Genomic DNA, 27,975 nt, shown 5'->3' on the forward strand with positions numbered 1-27,975 from the left:
GCTTATTCAGTATAAACACTTTTACCTAAATTAATTTTATTTTTATTTGCTTTCTATTTGTATTTTTAGAGTAACACATGAGGTCTTCCATATATATAAAAGAGTAACATTCTCCAATTTCCTATACCCCAGTAGTAGTCACTGTTTTAAGTTTGATTTGTATTCTTCTAGATACGCTTAAATTATTTAAAAATAAATTTAAATATTTCTGTACAGTTTGATCGGGAGCACTTCAGTGAAGTTTTTGTGGACCTAAAGTGGTTTGAAAGCAAAGTTGGTAACAAGTACCTCAACGAAGCAGCAGGTGTCGCAGCAGAAGAAGCCAGGAATTACAAGGAAAAGAAAAAATTAAAGGTGTCTATTTTTTTAGGTGTCCTTTCATTGTTTTAACTGTAAAGGCAAAAATTATATTCTTTGTTTCTCATTTTCCTTCTTATGATTTGGGATTGCCTCGTTTTATTTCTCTTTCTTCCTCTCTATAGGCATTTCAGAAATTGGTTTGGTTTCTTTTATTCTATTAGCTTCTATCATTTAATGAGATCTTCATTAATCAGTTTCTTATTTTTACTGTTGAGGAGGTACATTGTGTTTTATTTTAATAAATGTGGAAAACATTTCTAAACAAAAGCCCAGAAAATGAATTATCTTTTTAAGAAAATTACTTAAAACATGTTATTAAAAACAATTATTTAAGGCCAGGTGCAGTGGCTCACACCTGTAATCCCAGCACTTTGGGAGGCAAAAGTGGGTGGATTACCTGAGGTCAGGAGTTTGAGACCAGCCTGGCCAACATAGTGAAACCCCATCTCTACTAAAAAAAACCAAAAATTAGCTGGGTGTGGTGGCACACACCTGTAATCCCAGCTACTTGGGAGGCTGAGGCACAAGAATCACTTAAACCTGGGAGACAGAGGTTGCAGTGAGCCAAGATTGGGCCACTGCACTCCAGCTTGGCTGATAGAGTGAGACTCTGTCTCATAAAAAAGAAAAACAGTTATTTAAAACCTGACAGGGAGGATACCATGATCGTGAAGGTGCTTTTTCCAGGGCGAGGTTTATCCATTGCACTCTGGATGTGCTGACGCCCTGCGATTTCGCCAAATGTGGGAAACTCAACTGCATGACTTATGGTAGTGGAGGACTGCATTCACACTTTCCCCTGGCAATTTTTTTTAATTAAAAAAAATTGTTATTTTAAAACAATGGACTAGTTTTTAAAATGTGGATATTTATAGCGTTTAATGATATGAGATGTTAACTAGATCAGTGATTTTTCTCTAGAAATGATTTACATATAAAATACAATAGTCTAAGTTAATAGTAATGGCAAAAACCACAATTACTTTTTCGCCAACCTAATAGCACAATATCTAGTAAATGTTATGTGCTTAATAAATGAATAATAGAATCAATTAGGATATGATAGGGCCCTGCAGAGCATCTCTGATAATCTCCAAAGAATGTCTTGTGTTAACTTGAAAAGTAAACCTCTTGTGAAAAATTCCTCAGCCTCTCTGTAATTATTGGATTCTGTTTTCTTTTTTTTTTTTTTTTTTTTTTTTTGGAGACAGCGTGTCACTCAGGCTGGAGTGCAATGGTGTGATCTTGGCTCACTGCAACCTCTACCTCCTGGGTTCACTTGAATTCCCCTGCCTCAGCCTCCTGAGTAGCTGAGATTAGAGGCATGTGCCACCACCCAGCTAATTTTTGTATTTTTAGTAGAGACGGGGTTTCACTATGTTAGTAATGCTGGTCTCGAACTCCTGACCTCGTGATCCACCCACCTTGGCCTCCCTTAAGTGCTGGGATTACAGGCGTGAGCCACTGTGCCCGGCCAAGATTCTGTTGAGTTTCTTACTCTCCTTGCTGTGCTGGTTCTATTTAGGTTCAAACTTAATGACTCTTGCTCCAGGAGGGGTAACTGTCCTTGTTTTCTCTAGTGTAGTCCTTCTTGCTACTTAGCTCTTCCTCGCTGGAACTTGGCAGCAGTCAGTCTGCATTCCACTGGTTTTTGTGTGTGTGTGTGTGTGTCTTTTTTTTTTTTTTTCCCTAAGAAAACAGGCTCTGCAACTTTTTGGGAACCTGTATACACAAAACTTACCTGTCAGTAATCCCTGGCTTCCCAACCACAATTTGGTCCTTAAACTTCACCAGTCTTCCAGCCATATGCAGCTAACATTAGAGACACTGTGCAGAAATAGCCCAGACACAGGAAGTTGGTAGAGGCCATAAGTTGGATGAAAGAAAGGAAATGGGGATAAGGGAGTAGGAAGAACTAAAGAGAGTCATTGGCAGTAGACAGGAAATCAGAGAATAGAGGAGAGAAAGGATTGAGATCACAAGGGAGGAAAAACAGATGGGCAGGATATGAAGGATGTTATAACGTGGAAGAACTATAGAAAAGCAAATGGGTGCATGGAAGAGAAATAACATCTCATTTTGAAATGTATCTTGCCATTCATTTTATGTTGATTTACAATTTATAGGGCCAGGAAAATTCTCTGTGTTGGGCTGCTTTAGACAAAAATGAAGGCGAAATGGTAACTTCTAAGGGTAAGTACGAAGTATTTGTTTTGATATGTTACTACTTTGACAGGATAGTTGTTATACATTTTCTTTATTATTACTAATTTTGGGTGGAACAGATTTCTGTGATAGCATATAATCATCAACTTGGATATGCATTTATCAAATCATTAGGTGGAAAAACAGGCTATTCATAATTGTCAGTCACTATCTTTCTGACTTTTTCCCAGATAATTTAGAAGATGAGACTGAAGATGATGACCTATTTGAAACTGAGTTTAGACAATATAAAAGAACATATTACATGACGAAGATGGGGGTTGACGTAGTATCTGAGTACGTTTTTGCCAATGCTTTTATTTTAAAATAGAAGAAATTAGATTTTGCAGTTATTTGGAAAACATAATTTTGATAAAGTAGTGGGAGAAAAAGGATTTTTTGGTTTCATGAATTATTGTGTATGTTTCAACTAGTCTGGTTTTGGAGAAGATGGTATTAATTCTGACTTGTATTATATTCCTGTGATAAAAATTGCTGAAGAGAAAATGATCCTTATATATAAGGATTTTTGTTACAAAGTTGTTTATAATAGTAAAAAATTAGAAATAATCTATATGTCCAATCAGAAGGTTCATCATAATTGGCCACTGCTTCTTCATTAAAATCACCATCTCTGTCACCTCTTCCATCTCCAGAATCTGCAGAACTGCTAAACTGGTACTTGCAGAAAGTTCATAACAATTTGGAAGGATGCTTATAGTACATTATTAAGTACAAATTATAAAGATAAGACATGAAATCATATATACAGTATGCTCTCATTAACACTTAAAAAAAACCTAGATATAGATAAAAGACTGAAACACTACAAAATGTAAAAGTGGTGGCTATAAGATGATAAAAATGCTGTTCTTCATTATCTAGATTTTCACTCATGAGGAAATAGTTCTTTTATAATAAAAAAGCAATATTTTTCATGTTAAAAAACATACCTCCCAGAAATATGTAGTTATGGAATTTCTAAGTGAATACCTTTGCCTTTAGCCCAGGGCTCTGTTTTGTTTTGTTTTGATGATTTGAAGACTTATTTTACCCAAACTTAGAAGATGGCATTTGGTTTTTGACAAAGAAAGGATTAGAGGGAATGTTGTTCACATACAGCACTTCTGAAAGTGTTCTAGCTTCTGTGACCAAATTTAAGATCTTCCTGATTTGCTGCTTTGCTTCTCTAAGATATCATCCCATGTAAAGAAGATTCCCATCCCTTTCTCCCGTCTCACCCCCGCTATTTAAGAGAGTGGTAGTGTCACTATGGAAAGCTTCATTGGGTAAATCTTCAACCTTTGGACCAAGGGAGTGGTATATTAACTGAGTAAATATGAATAACAGATTTATCTACTTTGATAGTTGGTTTAGGAAAACTATAATGTGACAGGATGGAATTTTAAAAAATATTTTGGAGTTTTTAGGATTATAATTTTTAGCCATAAATAGCTAATTCATTGATTAAGTAAATCATCTGAGGTAAAATGTTGTATCAGCAGATATCATGCTGTAAAGACACTGGCCTGTCTTCAAAAAATATGTTATAATGAAAATATTCTATTTTCAGTGACTTTCTGGCTGATCAAGCTGCGTGTTATGTTCAGGCAATACAGTGGATTTTGCACTATTACTATCATGGAGTTCAGTCCTGGAGCTGGTGAGAGAATAAAAACAAAAATAAAGTTTTGTCTTTTTATAATGATTCATTCTACTAGAGTCTTATTTAGGAAGCACTTCCTTTTATTTCTACTTATGGTAATTTTTTTTTTTTTTTTTTGAGACAGAGTCTCACTCTGTTGCCCAGGCTGGAATGCAGTGGCATGATCTCGGCTCATTGCAATCTCCGCCTCCTGGGTTCAAGCAATTCTCCTACCTTAGCCCCCTGAGTAACTGGGATTACAGGCATGCGCCACCACGGCCAGCTAATTTTTATATTTTTAGTAGAGATGGTGTTTTGCCATGTTGGCCAGGCTAGTCTCGAACTCCTGACCTCAGGTGATCCGCCCACCTCGACCTCCCAAAGTGCTAGGATTACAGGCATGAGTCACTGCACCCAGCCTCTACTTATGGTAATTTTTTAAAAGTTCCATACAACCAGGTTTAAATGAAACATAGGTAATGTTTTCTCCAGCCCTAACAGAAGGCTTATAATAAGAGGTCTTAGTTAATGTAAAGATTTAATGCTCTCTATCAAAGTTAGTCAAGTTTGGCAAAGTCTTGATAATTATTGAGTTTGAGTGATGGTTATGTGAGGGTGTTCATTATATTCTCTTTACATTTTCTGTGTTTGCTAAAAAATTCTCTATCAAGAATAATTATTGAAGTGTTCAGGCGTAGTGGCTCATGCCTCTAATCCCATCGCTTTGGGAGGCCAAGGTGGGCAGATCACTTGAGGTCAAGAGTTTGAGACTAGCCTGGCTAACATGGTGAAACCTCATCTCTACTAAAAATACAAAAATTAGCTGGGCATGGTGGTGTGCCTCTGTAGTCCCAGCTACTTGGGAGGCTGAGGCAGGAGAATCGCTTGAACTTCAGAGGCGGAGGCTGCAATTGAGCTGAGCTGAGATCGCACCACTGCACTCCAGCCTGGGCAGCAGAACAAGAACAAGACCCTGTCTTTCAAAAAATAAATAAATAAATAAATAAACAGAATAATCATTGAAGAATGGGCTTACTTGTATGAAGGGCTAGAAAGGTGAAGAAGAAAAGAGAAAGGAGTTACTTATTTAATTTTTTTTTTTTGAGACAGGGTCTCGTTCTGTCAGCAAGGCTAAGGTGCAGTGGTACAGTCTTGGCTCACTGCTGCAACCTCTCCTTCCCGGGTTCAAGCAATTATCATACCTCAGCCTCCCAATTATTTGCTTTTATTGGGAATAGTAATCGTTTTATTTCTCTCATGTTTCCTATTCTAGCAAATCCCATCTGCATTTTCAAACCATCCACCAAAGTAGAAAAATCAAAAACCAAAAAATGATACAGTGAATACTAGAGACTTTTAGGTGATAACACAACTCTGTTTGGTTTTGTTTTGTTCAAAGCACCTGTGGTAGGCTCTGTTTCAGAGCTCCATCTAGCAATACAAACCAGTGCAAGATAATGTGACATTAATTATGGTTTCACTTACTAAATAAAGCCTTTGAAAAAAGTTTTATAATCACGTGATTCTCAGGGCCTCTCTGAGGAGCAATCTCATGAAGAAAATCCTTGATTTGCCATTTTTAAAATAGTGTGAATGTATGTTATTCCTGTTGTAACTTACATTAAGGCCAAGCACATAAAAAGCATGCTCTCACGTAATCTTTACAACTATTTAAAGTAAACATTGTTTTCTCCCTTTTACAGATGAAGAAATTGAGGCTCTGAAAGGTTAAGAAAGGTTAGGTAATCTTCCTAAAGATTATACACCCAAGAATTAAGTCAAAGCCTGTCTGATTCCAAAGTCTACCCTTCTTCTATTCCACATGGCATTTGGCCTCCTAAACTTCCCCATTTTTTTTGAAATGTATGCCATAATTATGGAATACAAAAACATTTCAATGTTTTTGGTATCCTGACTCAAACATTAGGAGCATATTGAAATTTTTAAAAATTGCTTGTTCAAAGCTTTATAAAATATTTATACTTGTAATTAAGATGAGAAGGTAATAAAAACAAAAACAATTAGCGTATGTGATCGATACACGGTTTCATCCTTATCACAAATACAATAATAAGCATGCTAATTCAAAGATAAAAGTCCTTAGATCTGACTGGTAATGGCCAGATAACCTCAGACTCACTTTTCTTCCTCTTCTTGTGAGCTTTTACCAGAACATTCACCTGTTTTTAGCCTCTTGCTTAAATGATCCAGGCTCAAGTGACCAAACTAAAAATCTTCTGACTACCTCATTATTTCTGGTTCAATCTATTGATTGGAAGATTCACAATCAACATTTTGAGAATTTAAAAAAGCAGTACATTATACATGTTTTTCAGTTACCTGATTCATCCCAATTTCAGAAATATGAAACCACACTTTAAAAATTCAGGAACTAGGCCAGGCGCAGTGGCTTACGCCTGTAATCCCAGCACTTTGGGAGGCCGAGGCAGGCGGATCACGAGATCAGGAGATCGAGACCATCCTGGCTAACAAGGTGAAACCCCGTCTCTACTAAAAATACAAAAAATTAGCCTGGCATGGTGGCAGGCGCCTGTAGTCCCAGCTATTTGGGAAGCTGAGGCAGCAGAATGGCGTGAACCCGGGAGGCGGAGCTTGCAGTGAGCCAGGATCGCGCCACTGCACTCCAGCCTGGGCGACAGAGCGAGACTCTGCCTCAAAGAAAAAAAAAATTCAGGAAATGTAACATTTGTTGCCATCGGATGACCTAAATTTTCCAACAGTGCTAATTTCTTATATTCAAATGGTAGAATTATGGGCAGTACTAATTTTTTAAAATTATTTTTATATGTTGTTAAAATATAGGGAAAAGTATATGCTTATTATTAACCTAATTCATAAAGATGCCACTTGTTTAAAACTCAGTTTTGTTTTATAGGTATTATCCTTATCATTATGCACCTTTCCTATCTGATATACGCAACATCAGTACACTCAAAATCCATTTTGAACTAGGAAAACCTTTTAAGCCATTTGAACAGCTTCTTGCTGTACTTCCAGCAGCCAGCAAAAATTTACTTCCTACATGCTACCAGGTGGGTCTTAGAATTGAATGTTTTTATGTCCTTTTTGATAGTTAGGAGCTCTTCCTCCAAACCTAGAAACAATAATACTCAAATTTATTTGGTAGCTAAGTAGTTATTTTCAGTTTTAAACCATAGTATTTTTTTAATAAGTCCCTTGAAAAGTAATTCTTTGATTTAAAGTTAGCTTTGTTTTAAAGATGCGAAGAAACTCCATAAACCATTCAGAGCCTGGCTTCATTTTCAGCACCTTTAAACAGATTTTCAATTTGTCTCTACATTGAAGAAAGTAGACTAAAACCGACAAAATCTGAAGCTATCTACTTTATCTAAACATTTATAGATTCATTTCTCTTCCCTTTACTCTCTACATTTTGGTATAGGGTTGGTTCTAATAAGTCATTTATCCCAACAGCAGTACTACCTCAGTATATGTTTGTTTTTAAACATTTTATTTATCAAATTGTGAAATAAAAAGCTTTCTTTGGTTAACGTATTTCATGTAACAGGAGAAAAATATTTCAGGAGGTGGTAAGGTTACCAAAATTACACTAAGCCTACTAAGGTGATTCTGAAGTTACACTTTGTATCGTTCTTTGAGGGTAACAAACTGTTCTTTTAATTCTGTGGTTTGGTCAGGAATTGGAGTAGACACACACACCCCCTTTAGTTCTTTAGCAGTGTCAGACTCCCTTCTGCATCTTTCTGAACCTTAATCTGTTCTTGATCCTGGCTCCCCTTTCTTCATAAGTTTCTTTGATTCTTTTTTCCCTGCCTTCGGATACAATACTCTTTAATACCCAACCACTCTGGACCAGCATGACCATGCAAGTGTTTTACAGTCTGTTTTATTGTACAGTGCCCACGCCATACTGGTTATTTTAAATATTTTGAGTATTACCCTGAGAGTATACTGCTTTATTTCCTTATGCTTTCTTTGTCTACCTCCATTATAAAGTCATAGAAATGTGTTATTGGACTATTTCTCTTTGATATTAGTGGTGCAGTGGTTCTTAGATTTTAGGATATTTTTATTTTAAACTATCTTGGATATTACATTACTTAATAGAATCAGTTCTTCAGGACATGAAAGTAAATTGTCAATTTGAGGCTAAAAATAGAGGACTACTAGATGCCTTTTAGATGAACTGAAATGAAGTCTGAATAGAAAAACAATTTAGCTGTGTGTCTTGTAGAGTGAAAAAATAAGAAAAATAATTTAAAATAAATGTTGAGAGTAAGGATGATTTTGCTACATAACCAAGTCAGTAAAATATATAAATGATGAGTAGCAGTGAAATCAGAATTCTTATAGTTGAAAATCAAAATATAGCAAGTATATTGTGACATATCAAAGATACAAAAATTTAGTTTGCTTTGCATAGAAATTTTAAACTAACATATGAGGAAATATTATAAATACATTAACAAAAAGCTGTATTGATATTAGTTCTTATATTTCTATTATACTATTTTATATTTTCACAGCATTTGATGACCAGCGAAGACTCACCAATTATAGAATATTACCCACCTGATTTTAAAACTGACCTAAATGGGAAACAACAGGAATGGGAAGCTGTGGTGTTAATCCCTTTTATTGATGAGGTCAGTGCATGAAATAATCATTACATACACATACATTCTTAATCAGAGACTATTTCACATAGGTTAATGAACAATGGGTTTTAATCACCATTTGTGTTTTGTTAATGAGATTTAGCTACGCTCTTCATTATGTGCATAAAAACTTCTAGGTATGCTAATTATAATAAGGCTGAAGTGGCTTTACTATTATTAGACAAAGTAGTCTTCAGAACAAGGAGTAATATTACCGGAGATAAAGAGATATTTTATACAGATAAAAGAGTCAGTTCAGTTCAAGAAGACGTAAAAATCCTAAATATATTGTACCTAATAAAAGAACCTAAAATACATGAAGCAAAAATTACCGGAATTATAGCTAGAAATTTCAACACTTTTCTCTGAGGAATCGATAACACAAGAGGACAAAAATTCAGTAAGGATGGCCAAGCGTGGCAGCTCACGCCTGTAATCCCAGCACTTTGGGAGGCTGAGGTGAGTGGATCATGAGATCAGGAGATCGAGACCATCCTGGCTAACACAGTGAAACCCCGTCTCTACTAAAAAACAAAAAATTAGCCGGGCGAGGTGGTGGGCGCTTGTAGTCCCAGCTACTTGGGAGGCTGAGGCAGGAGAATGGCGTGAACCCCGGGGGGCAGAGCCTGCAGTGAGCCGAGATCGCACCACTGCACTCCAGCCTGGGGGACAGCGAGACTCCGTCTCAAAAAAAAAAAAAAATTTCAGTAAGGATAAAGATTTGAATAATGCTATAAACCTACTCATAGAATTAAATTAGAAATAGTAACAAAGATCTGGGTAATCCCCATATGTTTTGAAACTAAGTAGCACACTTCTAAATAACCTATGATGAAAGAAGAAATTAAAAGTAAAATTGGAAAATATTTTGATCTGAACAATAATTAAAATACAGTACATCATAATGGGGGCTGAGCGTGGTGACACACGCGCTGTAATCCCAACACTTTGGGAGGCCAAGATGGTAGGATTGCTTTTTTTCCCTCAGGAAAGAAAAAAAGGATCCATGGTCAGTATGATATGACTAAAGCAGGGCTTAAAAGGAAATTTAAGGTTCTAGACGCTAAACAAGAAAAAGATTTAAAATAAATTACCTAAGCTTCTGCCTTAAGAAGATAGAAAAAGAAGAGCAAATTAAACTCAAGCAGAATGAAGGAAATAAAAAGAAGCAGAAATCTACAGAAAATGAACAAACAATGGAGAATAATTAATGACATCAAAAGTTGGTTCTTTGAAAAGATTAATAAAGTCAGTAAATCCTACCTAGACTAATCAAGAAAGTTAAATAAAAGGGGGGAAGGCAGAAATAAATTACCAATATTGAGAATGAAGAGAAGATATCTTATAGTTCCTTCATATAGTAAAAGGATGGTTAAGGAATGTTATGATCAAACTTTATGTCAACAAATTCAGCGACCTGGATGAAGTGAACATACTTCATCACAACTTAGCAAAACTCACAGAAAAAAATATAAAAATCTGAATAGTCTTTTGTATATTCTAGACCCAGATGTCTTGACTTGTGAATTCTAGCAAACATTTAAGAAATAATGCCAATCTTACACAAACTTTCAGAAAATAGAAGAAGGGAAATTGCTTCCCAACGTTTTATTAGACTAGCATATTCCAGAGACCCAAATTTGACATGCCATTAAAAGAAATGAAAATTACTGACTGATACTCCTCCTAAAAGTAGATGTAAAAACTCCTAAGAAAATAACATGAGGCCGGGCAAGGTGGCTCATACCTGTAATCCCAGCACTTTGGGAGGCTGAGGTGGGCAGATCATGAGGTGAGGAAATCAAGACTGTCCTGGCTAACACGATGAAATCCCGCCTCCACTAAAAATACCAAAAATTAGGGCGTGGTGGTGGGCACTTGTAGTCCCAGCTTCTCAGGAGGCTGAGGCAGGAGAATTGCTTGAACCCTCAGAGGCAGAGGTTGCAGTGAGCAGAGATCAGCCACTGCACTCCAGCCTGGCAACAGAGCCAGACTCCATCTCAAAAAAAAAAAAAAAAAAAAAAAAAACCATGAGATAGAATCTGACAGCGTATAAGAAGGATAATACTCATGACCAAATGGGATTTATTTTAGAAATACAAGGTTAGTTTGCAATGTAATTTACCACATTATCAATATTCAACATCCAGTTTTTTTTCCACCTTCCACTATCTGACCAAGAATATTTTTTTCACAAACATCCAATTTTAATAGAAATGTGCAACAAACAAGGCTCAACCTTATGATAAAGACATATAAAAAATCTTACTGCAAACAACCTACTTAATAGTAAAAGAAGGACCATTTTCCTGTAAAGTCAAGAATAGGACAAGATGTCCATTCTAACCACTTCTTTCTAACATTTTACTGGAGGTCCAGTGTGTTAAGATGAAGAAAATAAGTAAAATTGTTTTTAGTGGCAGGTGGCATTATTATCTATGTAAAAATTCTAAGGAATCTTCAAAGAAACTATAACTGATAAGTAACTTTAGCAAGGTTACAGAGTATAAGATTTGTACAAAAACTAATTGTATTTCCATATACTAGCAACAAGCCATTTGAAAATACAAAACTTTTAAAATAAGAAGCTTAAGATTCTGCTTAAAATAGCATTTAAAAATATAAAATACACATCTGTAAACTTAACAACGTATGTGGAAGCCCTCTACCCTGAAAGAGATGGAAAACCTAAATAAATGAAGGGATTATATCATGTTCATGGTTTTGAAGATTTAATATTGTTAAGGTGTATGTCCTCCTCAGTTTGATCTTTAAACCCAATCCCAGTGAAAATCCTAGCAGGTTTTTATATAATTGAAAATGTGATTCTGAAGTTTTTATAAGATTGCAAGGAGAAAACCAAAACAATCCATATAAAGAACAGTGTTGGAGGACTTACATGACCTGATTTCCAGACTTACCATGAAGCCACATTAATCAAGACAGTCTGTTATTGGTATAGCCATAAGCAAATAGATAAATTGGAACAGAAATAGTCCACCCAAATGTATGTTTATGCAGTTAATTCATCTTCAATTAAGGCACCAAAGCATTCAATGAGTAAAGAAAGTGCTTTTCAAAAGTTGGTGCTAGAACAACTGGCTATATTTGTGAATAAAAGTGAATCTTGACCCATACCTCACACCATACACAAAACTTAATTCAAAATATGTCATAGATCTAAATGTATTAATAAAAGCTAAAACCATAAAACCATAAAACTTCTTGAAGCAAACTTAGGAGAAAATTTCAAGATTCTGAAATCACTAACCATAAAAGGAAAGAATTGAGAAAATAGATTTCACCAAAATCAAAAAAATTTCCACTTATCAAAAGATGCTATTTAAAAAAGAGTAGATAAGCCACAGAGTAGGAGAAAAAAATACATATACAGAACATACATGTGCATGGGACTGGTATCCAGAGTATATAACCAACTCCTCCAACTCAAGTTAAAGACACAACCCAATTTTTTAAATGGCAAAATATTTTTGAAGGGCCATTTTCACAAAGCAAGATATACAAATAATAAACAATGGAAAAGTGCTCAACATCATTAGGCATCAGGTAAATGTAAATTAAAAGCATGATAAGATACCACTATACCATAATCCCAGTTGAATGGAAAAAACTTAAAAGGCAATACCCAATATTGGCAAGAATGTGGAGCAGTTGGAATTTTTATACACTGCTAATGGGAGTATAAAATGGATAAAAGCACTTTTCATATCTATCTGGCAGTTTCTCATAAAGTAAATTATACACCTAACCCTAGGACCCAGCAATTCCATTCTTAAATATTTACCAAGAGGAGGGGAAAGTGTGTTTAAAAAATGTTTTGTACAAGACTATTCATAATAACTAAACAGGAAACCACCCAATACCAGTCAGCAGGACAATAGATAAGTAAATTGTGGTACAGATTAAGCATCCCTAATCTGAAAATCAGAAATTTGAAATGCTCCAAAATAAGAAACTTTGAGCATCAATCTGATGCCTCAAATAGAAAATCTACACCTGGTGTCATGGGATGGGTTGCAGTCAAAATGCAGGTGCACAACACACAGCTTATTTGCATCGCAAGGGATAGAAGATCCTCCCAGCCCTCTTCAGCTGCAATATACCTTTTCTGCACACACCCAGATTCCCCCACCCAAGCACCCCCACAAAGGGTAATAAAATGGCACATGTATAGGCCAGATGCGCCAATGGCAGGTTCCCCACAGTGCCCCAAATGGGGCCCAGGCCTATGTGCATTACTCACTGTATTACTTTGCTTATTCTTTAGTCTGGTGTGAAGATAGTGTTGACAGTGTCAAAAAGGACTGCAGCTACCCCTATGGGTGTTGGTGTCCAGAAAAATAGGAAGCATTTATGTTTACCTGTAGCATAGAAAGTCAAGTTGTTGGAGAAACTAGACAGTGGTGTGTGAACTGTCTTTTAGAAGAGTATGCTATTAGAATGTCCATATATGACCTGAAGAAACAGAAGGGTAAGCTGTTGGTATTCTGTGCTGAAAGTGATGAGCAGAAGTTAATGAAAAAGAGAATACTGCATAAAGCTACAAATGAAGATATCAATCATGTATTGAAGTACTGCATTTGTCAGCACTGCTGTGAATACATGCCATTTAATGGCAGGCTGATAATGAAACAAACAGATCTATCACAGTGAACTGGAAATTGAAGAGAACTGTGAACATTCAACAGACTGATTGAAAAAGTTTACAAAAAGACATAGTGCTCTCTTCAGCAGTACATATACTTAAAAAAAAAACTGGAATGATACAAAGATTAGCATGGCCCTTGCGCAAGCATGATATACAAATTCATGAAGCATTCCATACTAAAAAATAGTAATAATAAAAATAAAAAGGTAGGCTGGGCACGGTGGCTCATGCCTATAATCCCAGTGCTTTGGGAGGCCAAGTTGGGCAGATCACTTGAGGTCAGGAGTTCGAGACCAGCCTGGCCAACATGGTGAAACCCTGACCCTACTAAAAATACAAAAATTAGCCGGGTTGGTGGTTCATGCCTGTAGTCCCAGCTACTCAGGAGGCTGAGGCATGAGAATTGCTTGAACCCAGGAGGTGGAGGTTGCAGTGAGCCGAGATTGTGCCACTGCACTCCAGCGTGGTGACAGAGTGATACTCCATTAAAAAAAATAAATAAATTTTAAAAGTCACAGCATTGAATTTTTAAATGTTTGGGATGATAAAGCACCTGCTTATCATGAAGCTAGAGAAATTCAGTGACACGTTTGCCAGGGTCTTTGCTAGTGATGTTGGAACAAGTCTGTAATGCTGATGAAACATCACTGTTTAGGCATTATTGCCCCAGAAAGACACTGACTGCAGCTGATGAAACAGCCCTTACAAGAATTAAGGATACCAAAGACCAAATAACTGCTGAGATACACTTACGCAGCAGACATGCATAAGTGTAAACTTGCTGTGATAGGCAAAAGCTTGCGTTCTCACTGTTTTCAAGGAGTGAATTTCATACCAATCCATTATTATGCTAATGAAAAGGCATGGATCACCAGGGACATCTTTTCAGATTGGTTTCACAAACATTTTGTACCAGCAGCTTGTGCTCACTGCAGGGAAGCTGACTGGATGATGACTGCAAGATTTTGTTATACCTTAACAACTGTTCTGCTCATCCTCCAGCTGAAATTCTCATAAAAAATAATGTTTATGGCTAACACCTGTAATCTCAACACTTTGGGAGGGTTGCCTCAGCCCAGGAGTTCAAGCCCACCCTGGGCAACATAGCAAGACCCAACCTCTACCAAAAAAAAAAAATTAACTGGATGTTGTGGTGTATACCTGTATTCCCAGGTAGCTGGGAGACTGAAGTGAGAGGATCACTTGAGCCCAGGAGGTTGAGGCTGCAGTGAGCCATGATTGCTTCACTGCACTCCATGCTTCACTGCATGGGTGTCAGAGCAAATCCCTGTCTCAAAACAAAAACAAAAATGTTTATGCCTTTTTGCCATGTACTTTGTCCCAAATATGACTTTATTAATTCAGCCATGTCACCAGTCATATCCAAAAAATTATTGCAAGACCAGTGTCAAGAAGCTTTTGTCCTGTGTTTTATTCTAGTAGTTTTATAGTTTAAGGTCTTAATGTTTAGGTTTTTAATCCATTTTGAGTTGATTTTGTTTATGGTAAGATAAAAGTCCAATTTTATTCTTCTGCATATGGATATCCAGTGGTCCCAACACCATTTATTGAAGAGGCAATCCTTGCCCCGTTGTGTGTTCTTGGCAACCTTGTCAAAAATCAGATGGCTATAAATTATGGATTTATTTCTGGGCTTTCTATTTTGTTCCATTGGTCCATATGTCTTATTGAAAATACTTTTATGTGTGTTTACCTTTTGCATTTTCTCTTTTGTAATTTACTTGTTTATATTCTCTCTCCCATTTCTCTTTCTTTTTTTCTTTTGATTTTTAGCTACTTTGTATATTAGAAATAGTTTTCCCCAGTATCACATCTGTCTCTTGATTTGTTTATGACATCTTCTGTCATATACATTGTCTTTTACTTAAAAAATGTCTTTCCCCTTAAGGCTGTTCGTTTTTTTTTCTGTCTTCCTTAAATAAAAGTTTATCACACTAAATTATCAATACCACCTGGATTTCTTCTGATACATTTATTATTTTGTTATTGTGATACTTGTTTTTATATATGGTAGGAAGTTCAGAAGTGGATGTGCCTTTTTTTCAGCTGGATAGCTAGTTAGGACATTATCATTATTTAAATACCTAAAGGACTGTTTTGGCATAGATTTGGGTCTATTATTGAACTCTGTTCTGTTCTTCTGGTCTGTGGGTCTCTTATTGTGTCAGTACTAGTGTTTTGATTACAGTGGCTTTATCAAAAGTGATAGGATCTGGTAAGACAAGTCCCTGGTTACTTTTTACTGTTCGTACATTTATTCTTCCATGTTAACACTGGTATCTTATTTTTTAAAAAATATATATTTTAAATCATTGATATCCTGATTGGAATTACTTTAAATGTATAAGTTAATTTGGAAAGATGGACATTGCTGTACTACTACAGAATTTGTAAAGTAAGAGATTAATGCTCTGTAAATTATGATATAGTAATTATAATAGATTCACACTTAAAATTTGATTTTCTGCTGCCTTGCTTATTTACACTTTAGTGGCTACCGTTGGGGTAATAGCTTCAGAGAACTTTGCAGTGGTAGCAGTATTCCAGGGCCCTTTGAAACAATAAATAGCATATTTTTCATGCAATAAAATGGAAGAGTTTCATTAGTTAAGATTTTGTTTTTTTGTTTTTCAAGAGCACAAATGGTTATTCTGCATATGGAGGAAAAAGACTTATTCTGTTTGTTGAGATTATGGAATTTTTATACTTTTAACCCTTCTCTTCAATCCTTATATTCAGAAGCGATTATTGGAAGCCATGGAGACATGTAACCACTCCCTCAAAAAGGAAGAGAGGAAAAGAAACCAACATAGTGAGTGCCTAATGTGCTGGTATGATAGAGACACAGAGTTTATCTATCCTTCTCCATGGCCAGAAAAGTTCCCTGCCATAGAACGATGTTGTACAAGGTAATGTTACTTGGTAATTTTTCAACAACAAAAGAGCCCTCCTAACACAAGGGTGCGAGAAGTGGGGGAGGGGGAGCTTTGAATATCTATTTGGAGAATTAGCAAATAGTTATAGTCAATTGATAATCAGTGAGTTACATCTAACTTGCAGAGGATCTAAGGATCTCTCACACTTGTGTTTATAATTCTCTACTTTGGTCAGATTCTGCGTTTCTCTTTCCTTCTTCTATTAAAAGTGTTTGAATTTTTTCTCTCTAATGTATATCCCTGCATTTTGTCTCCCTCGAATGGATATGTGAATTTTTGTTTCCATTGTCAATGTCTCTGCTCCTAGCATTATTTGATACGCTGTGACATTGATGATTATACCCCCCAGCCACCCAGCTGGAAAGAAGGAAATAAGAAATAAAGAGCTCCATTTTTTTCTCTTCATTAAAATATCTTCCTTTTTTTTCTCTTCTCTCATCTTCCCTGCAAATAATCTACCCAGATGACAATTGAGTTGCAAATGAAGTAAACATCTCTCAGTTACAACTTTTCCTTTTGTTAAAGGAAAGAGAAAGATAAAACAGGCATTATAAAATGTTTATTTTCCATCCTGGGTTTTGGGACATGGAGGATATAGAGATTTGTGTTATGTGTCGTATTTTCTCTTAAAACTTGTATATATAGTTTTGTTTTAGATTAATGGGGAAAATCTCAATTTAGTAATCTACAGGCATGATTGCGTCTAGACCAATAACAATAGAGAGGCTGGTTATCTGCTTGTGTTTTCTTTGTCTGGAGCTAATTGTTATTCTCTTCTTTAAAAGCAAGGGTGACTCTTACGAAATATTCAAGGGAAAGTTAAAAAACTAATTGTTTGTAATGTATTAATTTTAAATTAAATGCCTTGATTTATTTTCTAGGTATAAAATAATATCATTAGATGCTTGGCGTATAGACATAAACAAAAACAAAATAACCAGAATTGACCAGAAGGCATTATATTTCTGCGGATTTCCTACTCTGAAACACATCAAACACAAAGTCAGTGGCTATTTAGTTCAGAATTTTTTCACTTTATTAAGTGTGAAGTGATTATGGAGAAAGAATTAAAATTTAATTCTTTGAATTCTTTTAAAGTTTTTTTTGAAGAAAAGTGGTGTTCAAGTATTCCAGCAAAGCAGTCGTGGAGAAAACATGATGTTGGAAATCTTAGTGGATGCAGAATCAGATGAACTTGTAAGTATTTTATTTATCATTCATTTATTAGATGCCTATAATGTATTAAACTGTAGCTGCTGGGATGTTTTTTGTTTTTTTTTTTAATTTTTTAATTTTTTTATTATACTTTAGGGTTTTAGGGTACATGTGCACAATGTGCAGGTTTGTTACATATGTATCCATGTGCCATGTTGATTTCCTGCACCCATTAACTCGTCATTTAGCATTAGGTGTATCTCCTAATGCTGTCCCTCCCCCCTCCCCCCACCCCACAACAGTCCCCGGAGTGTGATGTTCCCCTTCCTGTGTCCATGAGTTCTCATTGTTCAATTCCCACCTATGAGTGAGAACATGCGGTGTTTGGTTTTTTGTCCTTGCGATAGTTTACTGAGAATGATGTTTTCCAGTTTCATCCATGTCCCTACAAAGGACACGAACTCATCATTTTTTATGGCTGCATAGTATTCCATGGTGTATATGTGCCACATTTTCTTAATCCAGTCTATCGTTGTTGGACATTTGGGTTGGTTCCAACTCTTTGCTATTGTGAATAGTGCCGCAATAAACATACGTGTGCATGTGTCTTTATAGCAGCATGATTTATAGTCCTTTGGGTATATACCCAGTAATGGGATGGCTGGGTCAAATGGTATTTCTAGTTCGAGATCCCTGAGGAATTGCCACACTGACTTCCACAATGGTTGAACTAGTTTACAGTCCCACCAACAGTGTAAAAGTGTTCCTATTTCTCCACATCCTCTCCAGCACCTGTTGTTTCCTGATTTTTTAATGATGGCCATTCTAACTGGTGTGAGATGGTATCTCACTGTGGTTTTGATTTGCATTTCTCTGATGGCCAGTGATGATGAGCATTTCTTCATGTGTTTTTTGGCTGCATAAATGTCTTCTTTTGAGAAGTGTCTGTTCATGTCCTCTGCCCACTTTTTGATGGGGTTGTTTGTTTTTTTCTTGTAAATTTGTTTGAGTTCATTGTAGATTCTGGATATTAGCCCTTTGTCAGATGAGTAGGTTGCAAAAATTTTCTCCCATTGTGTAGGTTGCCTGTTCACTCGGATGATAGTTTCTTTTGCTGTGCAGAAGCTCTTTAGTTTAATGAGATCCCATTTGTCGATTTTGGCTTTTGTTGCCATTGCTTTTGGTGTTTTAGACATGAAGTCCTTGCCCACGCCTATGTCCTGAATGGTATTGCCTAGGTTTTCTTGTAGGATTTTAATGGTTTTAGGTCTAACATATAAGTCTTTAATCCATCTTGAATTAATTTTTGTATAAGGTGTAAGGAAGGGATCCAGTTGCAGCTTTCTACATATGGCTAGCCAGTTTTCCCAGCACCATTTATTAAATAGGGAATCCTTTCCCCATTTCTTGTTTTTGTCAGGTTTGTCAAAGATCAGATAGTTGTAGCTATGCGGCATCATTTCTGAGGGCTCTGTTCTGTTCCATTGATCTATGTCTCTGTTGTGGTACCAGTACCATGCTGTTTTGGCTACTGTAGCCTTGTAGTATAGTTTAAAGTCAGGTAGCGTGATGCCTCCAGCTTTGTTCTTTTGGCTTAGGATTGACTTGGCGATGCGGGCTCTTTTTTGGTTCCATATGAACTTTAAAGTAGTTTTTTCCAATTCTGTGAAGAAAGTCACTGGTAGCTTGATGGGGATGGCATTGAATCTATAAATTACCTTGGGCAGTATGGCCATTTTCACGATATTGATTCTTCCAACCCATGAGCATGGAATGTTCTTCCATTTGTTTGTATCCTCTTTTATTTCATTGAGCAGTGGTTTGTAGTTCTCCTTGAAGAGGTCCTTCACATCCCTTGTAAGTTGGATTCCTAGGTATTTTATTCTCTTTGAAGCAATTGTGAATGGGAGTTCACTCATGATTTGGCTCTCTGTTTGTTATTGGTGTACAAGAATGCTTGTGATTTTTGTACATTAGTTTTGTATCCTGAGACTTTGCTGAAGTTGCTAATCAGCTGCTGGGATGTTTACCAGGATGTTTACCAGTGTTATGTGTTGTAACTCTAGAAATTTGGAGCCGAAATAAGGATAAAGCAAAGAAACATTCATACAAATTAGATAATAGTTCAAGAACCTGTATCATTGTGACACAATGAATATACAAATTTTCTAGAAATTTTAAAAAGGAGATGAGCTATGTAAACCAAAAGTTAAGTATAGACTTGAGAATAGGCTTGAGCTGAGTGCTGAAAAACAGGTTAGGACAAAGAAAAGGAGGGGAAAGGCATTCTAGTCGAAAGAAATATCATGAGCCAGTCATTTCAGTCAAAAATGTCATATATTATTGTTTTTAACCTTTTTGTGTATCTGAACTATTTCTTAACACTTAGTCTTTTCTTTAGAATAAATGTGATATATTTGAGGAGAAGGAATAAATAAGCCTTATTGAAGCAGAGGATTTGTGTTTGGAAATAGTAGAAGATAAGGTTGAAAAATCAGATTGAGGCCAGATTATGGAGAACCTTGAGTACCAGGCTAAGGAGTTTGGACTTATTTTCCCATGACCATTATCTTGAAATTGGTATTTTCATAAAGATTAATTTGGTGGCAGTATAATAAACTAAATTGCACAAAAGAGAAATCAAAGAAAGCGGGAAAGCTTGCGGGTGTAGCATCAGGTGATAGAGACATAAACTGTGAAAGTAGCAATAGATCTAGATGAACAAGATGAAATAAAACTGATAGGTTTCATTATTTGGTCAAATACAGGGGGTGAAAAGAGAAACTATTAATAGTAAATGTGACCGAGATATCCAGGCTAATTAACTAAAAAAAAAAATTGCAATTTACTGGACTAGAAAAGTTAAAACAGGGGAGTTGATGGTTTAGGGGGATGAAATGATAAATAATGATGGAATTTTAAGGTGACACTAGGATGTTTGACTGGAAATGCCTTGCCAGCCTTTCTTAACCAGTATTCCACAAGATGTATAAGCCCTAATGTCCTAAGTCATTCATTGTAAGCAATAAATTAACTTACCTTCTGTGCATTTAGAACAGTAGGAGTTATGTACCATCTTTGAGAGAATAGAGAAAGTAGACATATTTTGTGTTCTCTGATTCAGGTGAAAAACCTGTTTAGAAAGGCTGTTTACGGCTGGGCATGGTGGCTTACGTCTGTAATCCCAGCACTTCTGGAGGCTGAGGCGGGCATATCATCTGAGGTCGGGAGTTCAAGACAAGCCTGGCCAACATGGTGAAACCCCGTCTCTACTGAAAACACAAAAATTAGCCAGACTTGGTGGTGAGCACCTGTAATCCCAGCTACTCGGGAGGCTGAGGCAGGAGAATTGCTTGAACCCAAGAGGGTGGAGGTTGCAGTGAGCCGAAATCGCGCCACTGCACTCCAGCCTGGGTGACGACCGAAACTCCATCTCAAAAAAGGAAAAAAAAAGAAAGGCTGTATATATACAGTTAAATACCTGGAGCTAGAGCTTGGAGAGAGATAAGGATATTCAAGTTGTCAACAGAGAATTGATGACTTTGAGGTTCATTTCCTTGAAGACAAGGTACATTGAGTGTTCATGGTCTCAGCATAAAGAAATACCCACAGTTATAAATGGTGGAGAGGGAGCCAACAGAAACGGAGAGGTTAGGAAGAATGATTCCAAAGTTAAATAGTACCACAGAAACATGGGGCAGAGGATGTAAGCTGCGTAAATCTGAAGAATAATAAAAAAATAAGATCTGTGAATTTGTCTTTTAGAACATCAATGTTGATCTTTGAAAATTCCATTTCAGTAGATTGGTGGAAGCAGAATTTCGATTTCTGAGAACTAGGCTAAGATTGGGTAGACGGGAAGTAAAGGTAGCAAGTATTAAGCCCTTGGTCAAGAAGTTATTTGTTTGTTTGTTTGTTTGTTTGACAGAGTCTCATTCTGTCGCCCAGGCTGGAGTGCAGTGGCGCTATCTTGGGTCACTGTATCCTCTGCTGCCCTGGAGCGATTCTCCTGCCTTAGCCTCCCGAGTGGCTGGAATTACAGGCTCCTGTCACCACGCTTGGCTAATTTTTTTTTGTATTTTAATACAGAACGCGTTTCACCATCTTGGCCAGGCTGATCTTGAACTTCTGACTTCGTGATCCACCTGCCTCGGCCTCCCAAAGTGCTGGGATTACAGGCGTGAGCCACAGCGCCTGGCCTACAGTTTCTTAAAACTAGAATTTTTTACTTAAGATATTATTTCCTACAGAATATTTGTAGAGCATTTTATGGTTTATGAAAGCTTTCATGTATATGATTTTCTTTTATCCTCAACATTGTGAGGTAGATGTTATTCCTTTTCCTCATAAAAGAAAGCTGAGACTCAGTAGGATTAAATGATATGCCAAAGATTCTATAGCTGAAAAACTGGTAGAACCCAAATTTGGACCCGTGTCTCCTGATTTTAAGTCTAATATTCTTTTTTTATCACACCAGCCATAAACTGAAATGAGATTATATTTCTTAGATCCTGTTTTAAATAATTGACTATTTGATGTGAAACAGTGAATAGTTCTTTTCTAGATATTTCTGCTGTTCTTTTTACTTTTCTCAGTTACCATAAAAAAAAAGATAATTAGAATGATAGAGTTTTACACCTGGATGGAAGATGGAATTTTGTAAAGCAACTAGTTCAACTTGTTCATTTTATGTATTTATTTTATTTATTTTTGAGACAGAGTCTTGCTCTGTTGCCTAGGCTGGAGTGCAGTGGCGCAGTCTCACCTCACTGCAACCTCCGCCTCTCAGGTTCAAGCGATTCTGCTGCCTCAGCCTCCGGGTCGCTGGAACTACGGCGTGTGCCACCACACCTGGCTGATTTTTGTAATTTTAGTAGAGATGGGGTTTCATCATGTTTGCCAAGCTGGTCTTGACCTCTGGACTTTAAGTTCTGGGATTACAGGTGTGAGTCACTGCACCCGGCCCCAAGTTTTTTATTTTAGAATTTAAAAAACTTAAATGGAGATTGGAAAATTTTGCCTATGTAAAGTTTTCTCTTAGACCTGAAATCATGAATGAACTTTTTTGCTTTTACTTTAAGACCATAGAAAATGTAGCTTCATCAGTGCTTGGAAAATCTGTCTTTGTTAATTGGCCTCACCTTGAGGAAGCTAGAGTCGTGGCTGTATCAGATGGAGAAACTAAGTAAGTAAGATTTGATTTATAATTTCTCTAACATATATTTGCTTTGTTACTTTGGTGGCTTTTATTGGTTCATTTTTTTAACTGACAAAATTATATTAAGAACATTTACACTCTGTACCAAAAATGAAAGTCATCTGATGACACCACTTGAAGTTCAAACACTATTGACAGTTTATTGTACCTCTCAAGCTATTTTAGATGCATATGTTATTTTTTTTCCCTTTTAATTTCTTGGAAGTTCTATATCCTAATTCTATCTAGAAGTGGTTATCATTATATTACTTAGCAAATACATTTCTCTTTCTAACAAGAATTAATAGCATATGTAACCTTCCCTTTTCCCTGCCCCATCTGGGTTTCATTTAAATTGTACATTAATTTTTTAGGGTACATATCTTCTGTTTTAAGAAAAATATCTTAACATTTCATTGAAATTCACAATCATTTATATCAATAAATATTTAGATAAATTATTTTTTGTCATTTTTTTACCATTTCATATAAATTTTATCTTGATTTCTTATATTTTATTTTTCATATGGCTAGAATTTTCTGAAACAATTTTTTTTCAGAGAAGATGGGTAAATATTATGTTTTTTGATTTTGAGTTATTACACATCTGAAATGTCTTTTTTTTTTAATTTACACGTAGGTTTAGAATTTTGAAGGCCCAGTTTCTTTTCCTTTTCTCTTAGAGCTCTGCATACGTCTCTCCATTATGTTATTTTATGTAATGTTGATGAGAAGTCAGTGCCAGTACGGTTGTTTTCCTTTGTTGGAATCTGCTTTTGTGTATGAAATCTTGAGGATTTTTTTTTATCGGAATTTAATTCCCCTACCTTTCTGATGAAGTCCAATTTATTAATTTTTTTATGCTTTTGGTGTCATGTCTAAGAGCTCTTATTCTACTAGGTCCTGAAGATTTTCTTTGAAAAGTTTTGTAGGTTTACCTCATTTTATATGAAATCAGTAATCCATTTTGAATTATTTTTTGTATAAGGTATAAGGGGTGGATCTACTTTCATATATTTGTGTATGAATATTCAGTTGCTTCAACATCATTTGTTGAAAAGACTGTGCTTCCTCCATGTCTGCTTTTATGCCAGTAACACATTGGCTTGATTACCATGGTCTTAGCATCAGGTAGTGTGATTCCTTCAACTTGACTTTTTTTTTTTTTTTTCCAGAATTGTTTTAGCTGTTTTAGGTCCTTTGCCTTTTCATATAAATTTTATAATTTTCCTATATCTCCAAAAAATCTTGGAGGGATTTTTATAGGAATTGTATTAAACCTATAGATCAATTTGGGGAGATTTAATTATGTTGAATATTCTTATCCATGAACACAATATATCTCTTCATTTATTTAGATCTTTGATTTCTCTCATCAGTGTTTTGGTTTTTTTCATCATACTGATCAGGTACATGTTTTGTTAGACTTATACCTGAGTATATAATTTTTCTTGGAGTGAGTATGAATGGTATTATGTTTTAAATTTGTTTCCCCTGCTAGTATATAAAAATATAATTGATTTTTTATGTTGATTTTATATCTTAGAAAATTTTTTCTTTTTATTTTATTTTTAGAGTTCAGGACAGCCAGTTATTTTGTAGAATTCTGGATTTACCCTGTTGTTTCCTTTTACCGTCATTTAACTTTGTCCTCTTTCCCACATATTTCCTGTAAGCTGGAAGTTAGGGCTAGTAGCTTAATTAGATTCAGGTTAAACTGTTTTGGTGAAAATACTTTATAGGGGCCAGGTGTGGTGGCTCAGCCTGTAATCTCAGCACTTTGGGAGGCCGAGGTGAGAGGATCTCTTGAGGCCAGGAGTTCAAGACCAGCCTGGGCATCATAGTGAGACTCTGTCTCTTCAAAAAATAAAAACATTAGATAGGCATAGTGGTGTGCACCTGTAGTCCTAGCCTCTCAAGAGACTGAGGCAAGAGGATTGCTTGAGCCCAGAAGTTTGAGGCTGCAGTGAGCTATGATCACTCCACTGTACTCCAGCTTGGGTGACAGAATGAGACCCCATCTCTTAAAAAAAAAAAAAAAAACTATAGATAATGCATACTTCATATTGAATTTGTATTTTTGACTCTTTAAAAATGTTTATTTTTATATGTTTAGTCTCTTAGAAAAAAATATGCTTTTAAATTTTATTGACTGACTGACTGATTGGGAGAGACAAGGTCTTGCTCTGTTGCCCCAAGTGCAGTGGCAATCATAGCTCACTGCAGCCTCAAACTCCTGGGCTCAAGTGATCCTCCCATCTTAGCCTCCCGAGTATCTGGGACTACAGATACGTGTTACCATACCTGGCATATTTTTTTATTTTTCTTTGTAGAGACACTGTCTCAATATGTTGCCAGGGTGGTCTTGAATTTCTGGCCTCAAGCAATCCTCACATTTTGGCCTCCCAAAATGCTATGATTACAGGCATGAGCCACCGCACCTAACCTTAAATTTTTTTGATACATAATAATTGTATATATTTGTAGAATACGTGATATTTTGATCCATGTATATGACATGTAATTTTCAAATTATCCGTTACCTCAAACACTTATCATTTCTTTGTGTTGGGAACATTTTCAATCTCTTCTGGCTATTTTCAAATATACACTAAATTGTTAATTATAGTCAACCTACTGTTGCTATAGAACACTGGAACTTATTCCTTCTATCTAACTTTGTATTAACCAACTTATCATCTTCTTCCTCTGTACTTCCCATGCTTTTAAAATTTGAATGAAATTAACAAGCCCTTGTTCTGTAATTTATATTAGTTTATAAAAAGAACTGTAATTATTATAGTTTTGTAATTTATATTACAGTTGTGGGGTTTTTTGCTAGTATACCACGTGAAAAAAATATTCCATTTGAGTCTTCACACTTCTAGAACTCTATATTAAACCAGAACATTTTGGTTATATAATTTTTATTTTAACTTTTAAGGTTTTACTTGGAAGAACCTCCAGGAACACAGAAGCTTTATTCAGGAAGAACTGCCCCACCATCTAAAGTGGTTCATCTTGGAGATAAAGAACAATCTAACTGGGCAAAAGAAGTACAAGGAATTTCAGAACAGTGAGTATCGTTAAAAGTATTTAATATCATAGAACTAAAATCCGTTTTAATGTACTCATTCTCTAACTTATTTTCCATTTAACATAGTAGTTACTCTGAATACTAATTACATCTTCATCCTGTGTTCGAAAGTAATGAGTTCTAGTTTAAAGTGGTATCTGATTAGCAGTAGTTAACAGCCTTGCCTAGTTTGTCACTGAAATACCTAATGAAGTATAGAAAAAAAAATGACAAATTCATGTAATACTAGGAATAACACTTAATACTTGACTGATTTTGAGAGCTATTTTCACTGACTGTATAAGGCCATTGAATTTTTTGGCCACATGTAAGTCATGAAAATTGGAAGAAAAGGCCAGGCGCAGTGGCTCACGCCTGTAATCCCAGCACTTTCGGAGGCCGAGGCGGGCGGATCACGAGGTCAGGAGATCGAGACCATCTTGGCTAACACAGTGAAACCCCGTCTCTACTAAAAATACAAAAAATTAGCCGGGCGAGGTGGCGGGCGCCTGTAGTCCCAGCTACTCGGGAGGCTGAGGCAGGAGAATGGCATGAACCCCAGGGGGCGGAGCCTGCAGTGAGCCGAGATCGCGCCACTGCACTCCAGCCTGGGCGACAGCGAGACTCCGTCTCAAAAAAAAAAAAAAAAAAAAAAAAAATTGGAAGAAAAATCCTCTTTTGTTCCTCATCTTCTCCCGTTCCCCATTCCCTTTACTCTCTTCCACCCAAGCCGTATTCCCCAGGGCTTAGAATGCAGCCAAACTGAAACGCTAACCCACCTGGGAATGCTGGTTTTAAGGATCGCCAGAGTGTTTTGTGTCCCATGATCCCACCCCAGCAGCACCTCTCATTTGCCATCCAAACACAAGAATTCCCAAAACAAAAGCAGAATACGAGAGGCTGGCATTGGCACATGAAATGTTTTAAATGTATACCATCAGCCTTCCTATCCATGGATAAGCTTTTGGAGAATTCAGGGATACTCCTTCTAATTTTGGGGCTAATACCAGGCCACAACATCCTTATTCAAAGATGAATAAACTGGGAAAACGTTCAAAGATCATGAAAAACCATCCAACACCAAAGGAGATAAACATAGCTCTCGAGAGGTAGAACATATTTTTGCCTCCCAACAGTGTAAATTAGATACCCCACCATAGTTTATATCATTCTAAATTGTCATTTGTAGCATATAAATAAAACCATAATAATAAACTTATTTGTATGATTAATAACTCTTTCTTTAGATAGTATGCACCATAAGACTAGAGAGCATATCTGTTTTTGTTACTTCTTTATTCCAATTTATTGGTTAGTGCCTAGGCGCTCAGTAATTGTTTGTTTGAATGAATAGATAATATTTTAGTCAAGACTCCTTTAATTGGAAAAAATAATCATTCAAAGTACTTCGGGTAAAGTGTTTAGTCATTTGTTTATATATGTGACATTGATATGTGAATATCAATGTATTGATACCTGCTATAATAGATACAGTAGTATGCATTGTAATGAATAAAAACACATAATGAATAATAATAAAAACACACAGTTCCTACACTCATGATATTTACAACTGCTGGATGGGAGACAACTATGGTAATTGCACTTGAAGGAGTAGTGCTCTGAGACCATTTGACTTAGCTAGGGAGGAATTTGTCGTAGTCAGGGACAGTTTCCCAAGGAAGTGTTGATTAAATTGATATCTGAATGCTGACTGGGAGTTAGGCAAGGAATGAAAAGGAAGTGTTTCATGATGAGGGAAGACTTACATGAAAAGCCCTATGGCAGGAGGAAAAGCAGTGTGTATTGAGGAAGATTGGCAACAAAGAAAAAAGAAAGTGGCAACCTCAAAAGTAGGAGAACAGCAAGAAGAGGGTTATATCATGTAAACCAAAGGAAAAGATTATTTCAAGAATAAGGTAATAAACCACACCATATATTTTGAAGAGATTTAGCAAGAGCTATATTGATTGAGCCATGGAGCTGAAAGCCAAACTAGAGTGGGTAAAGGAATGATTGAGAGTTGCAGAAGTGGAGACACAGTAGAGAT

At 36.2% G+C, this 27,975-nt stretch overlaps 1 protein-coding gene, 1 non-coding gene and 1 pseudogene across 5 annotated transcripts in view; all 3 read left to right on the forward strand.

Moving 5' to 3' along the window:
• The window catches only part of XRN1 (5'-3' exoribonuclease 1), a 145,332-nt gene that overhangs the window by 26,276 nt on the left and 91,081 nt on the right, over window positions 1–27,975 (forward strand). For 3 of the 4 annotated variants that reach the window (XM_055295158.2, XM_055295157.2, XM_063610665.1), the window contains exons 10-20: window positions 217–354; window positions 2,487–2,553; window positions 2,757–2,862; window positions 4,139–4,228; window positions 7,107–7,263; window positions 8,740–8,859; window positions 16,301–16,470; window positions 17,379–17,499; window positions 17,596–17,694; window positions 22,734–22,837; window positions 25,794–25,925. In XM_055295158.2, coding sequence (XP_055151133.2) covers window positions 217–354; window positions 2,487–2,553; window positions 2,757–2,862; window positions 4,139–4,228; window positions 7,107–7,263; window positions 8,740–8,859; window positions 16,301–16,470; window positions 17,379–17,499; window positions 17,596–17,694; window positions 22,734–22,837; window positions 25,794–25,925 — 1,304 coding nt within the window. The remainder of the gene's footprint in view (window positions 1–216; window positions 355–2,486; window positions 2,554–2,756; window positions 2,863–4,138; window positions 4,229–7,106; window positions 7,264–8,739; window positions 8,860–16,300; window positions 16,471–17,378; window positions 17,500–17,595; window positions 17,695–22,733; window positions 22,838–25,793; window positions 25,926–27,975) is intronic. The other variant, XM_063610667.1, reaches the window with a different exon arrangement.
• Window positions 995–1,162, forward strand: LOC129492443 (U1 spliceosomal RNA). The gene has a single exon (XR_008660890.2). It is a non-coding gene; the product is annotated as a U1 spliceosomal RNA (small nuclear RNA).
• LOC129492400 (uncharacterized) lies at window positions 13,622–13,721 on the forward strand (annotated as a pseudogene).

This window comes from Symphalangus syndactylus, chromosome 10 (genome assembly GCF_028878055.3).
Source record: "Symphalangus syndactylus isolate Jambi chromosome 10, NHGRI_mSymSyn1-v2.1_pri, whole genome shotgun sequence".
Lineage (NCBI taxonomy): Eukaryota > Metazoa > Chordata > Mammalia > Primates > Hylobatidae > Symphalangus > Symphalangus syndactylus.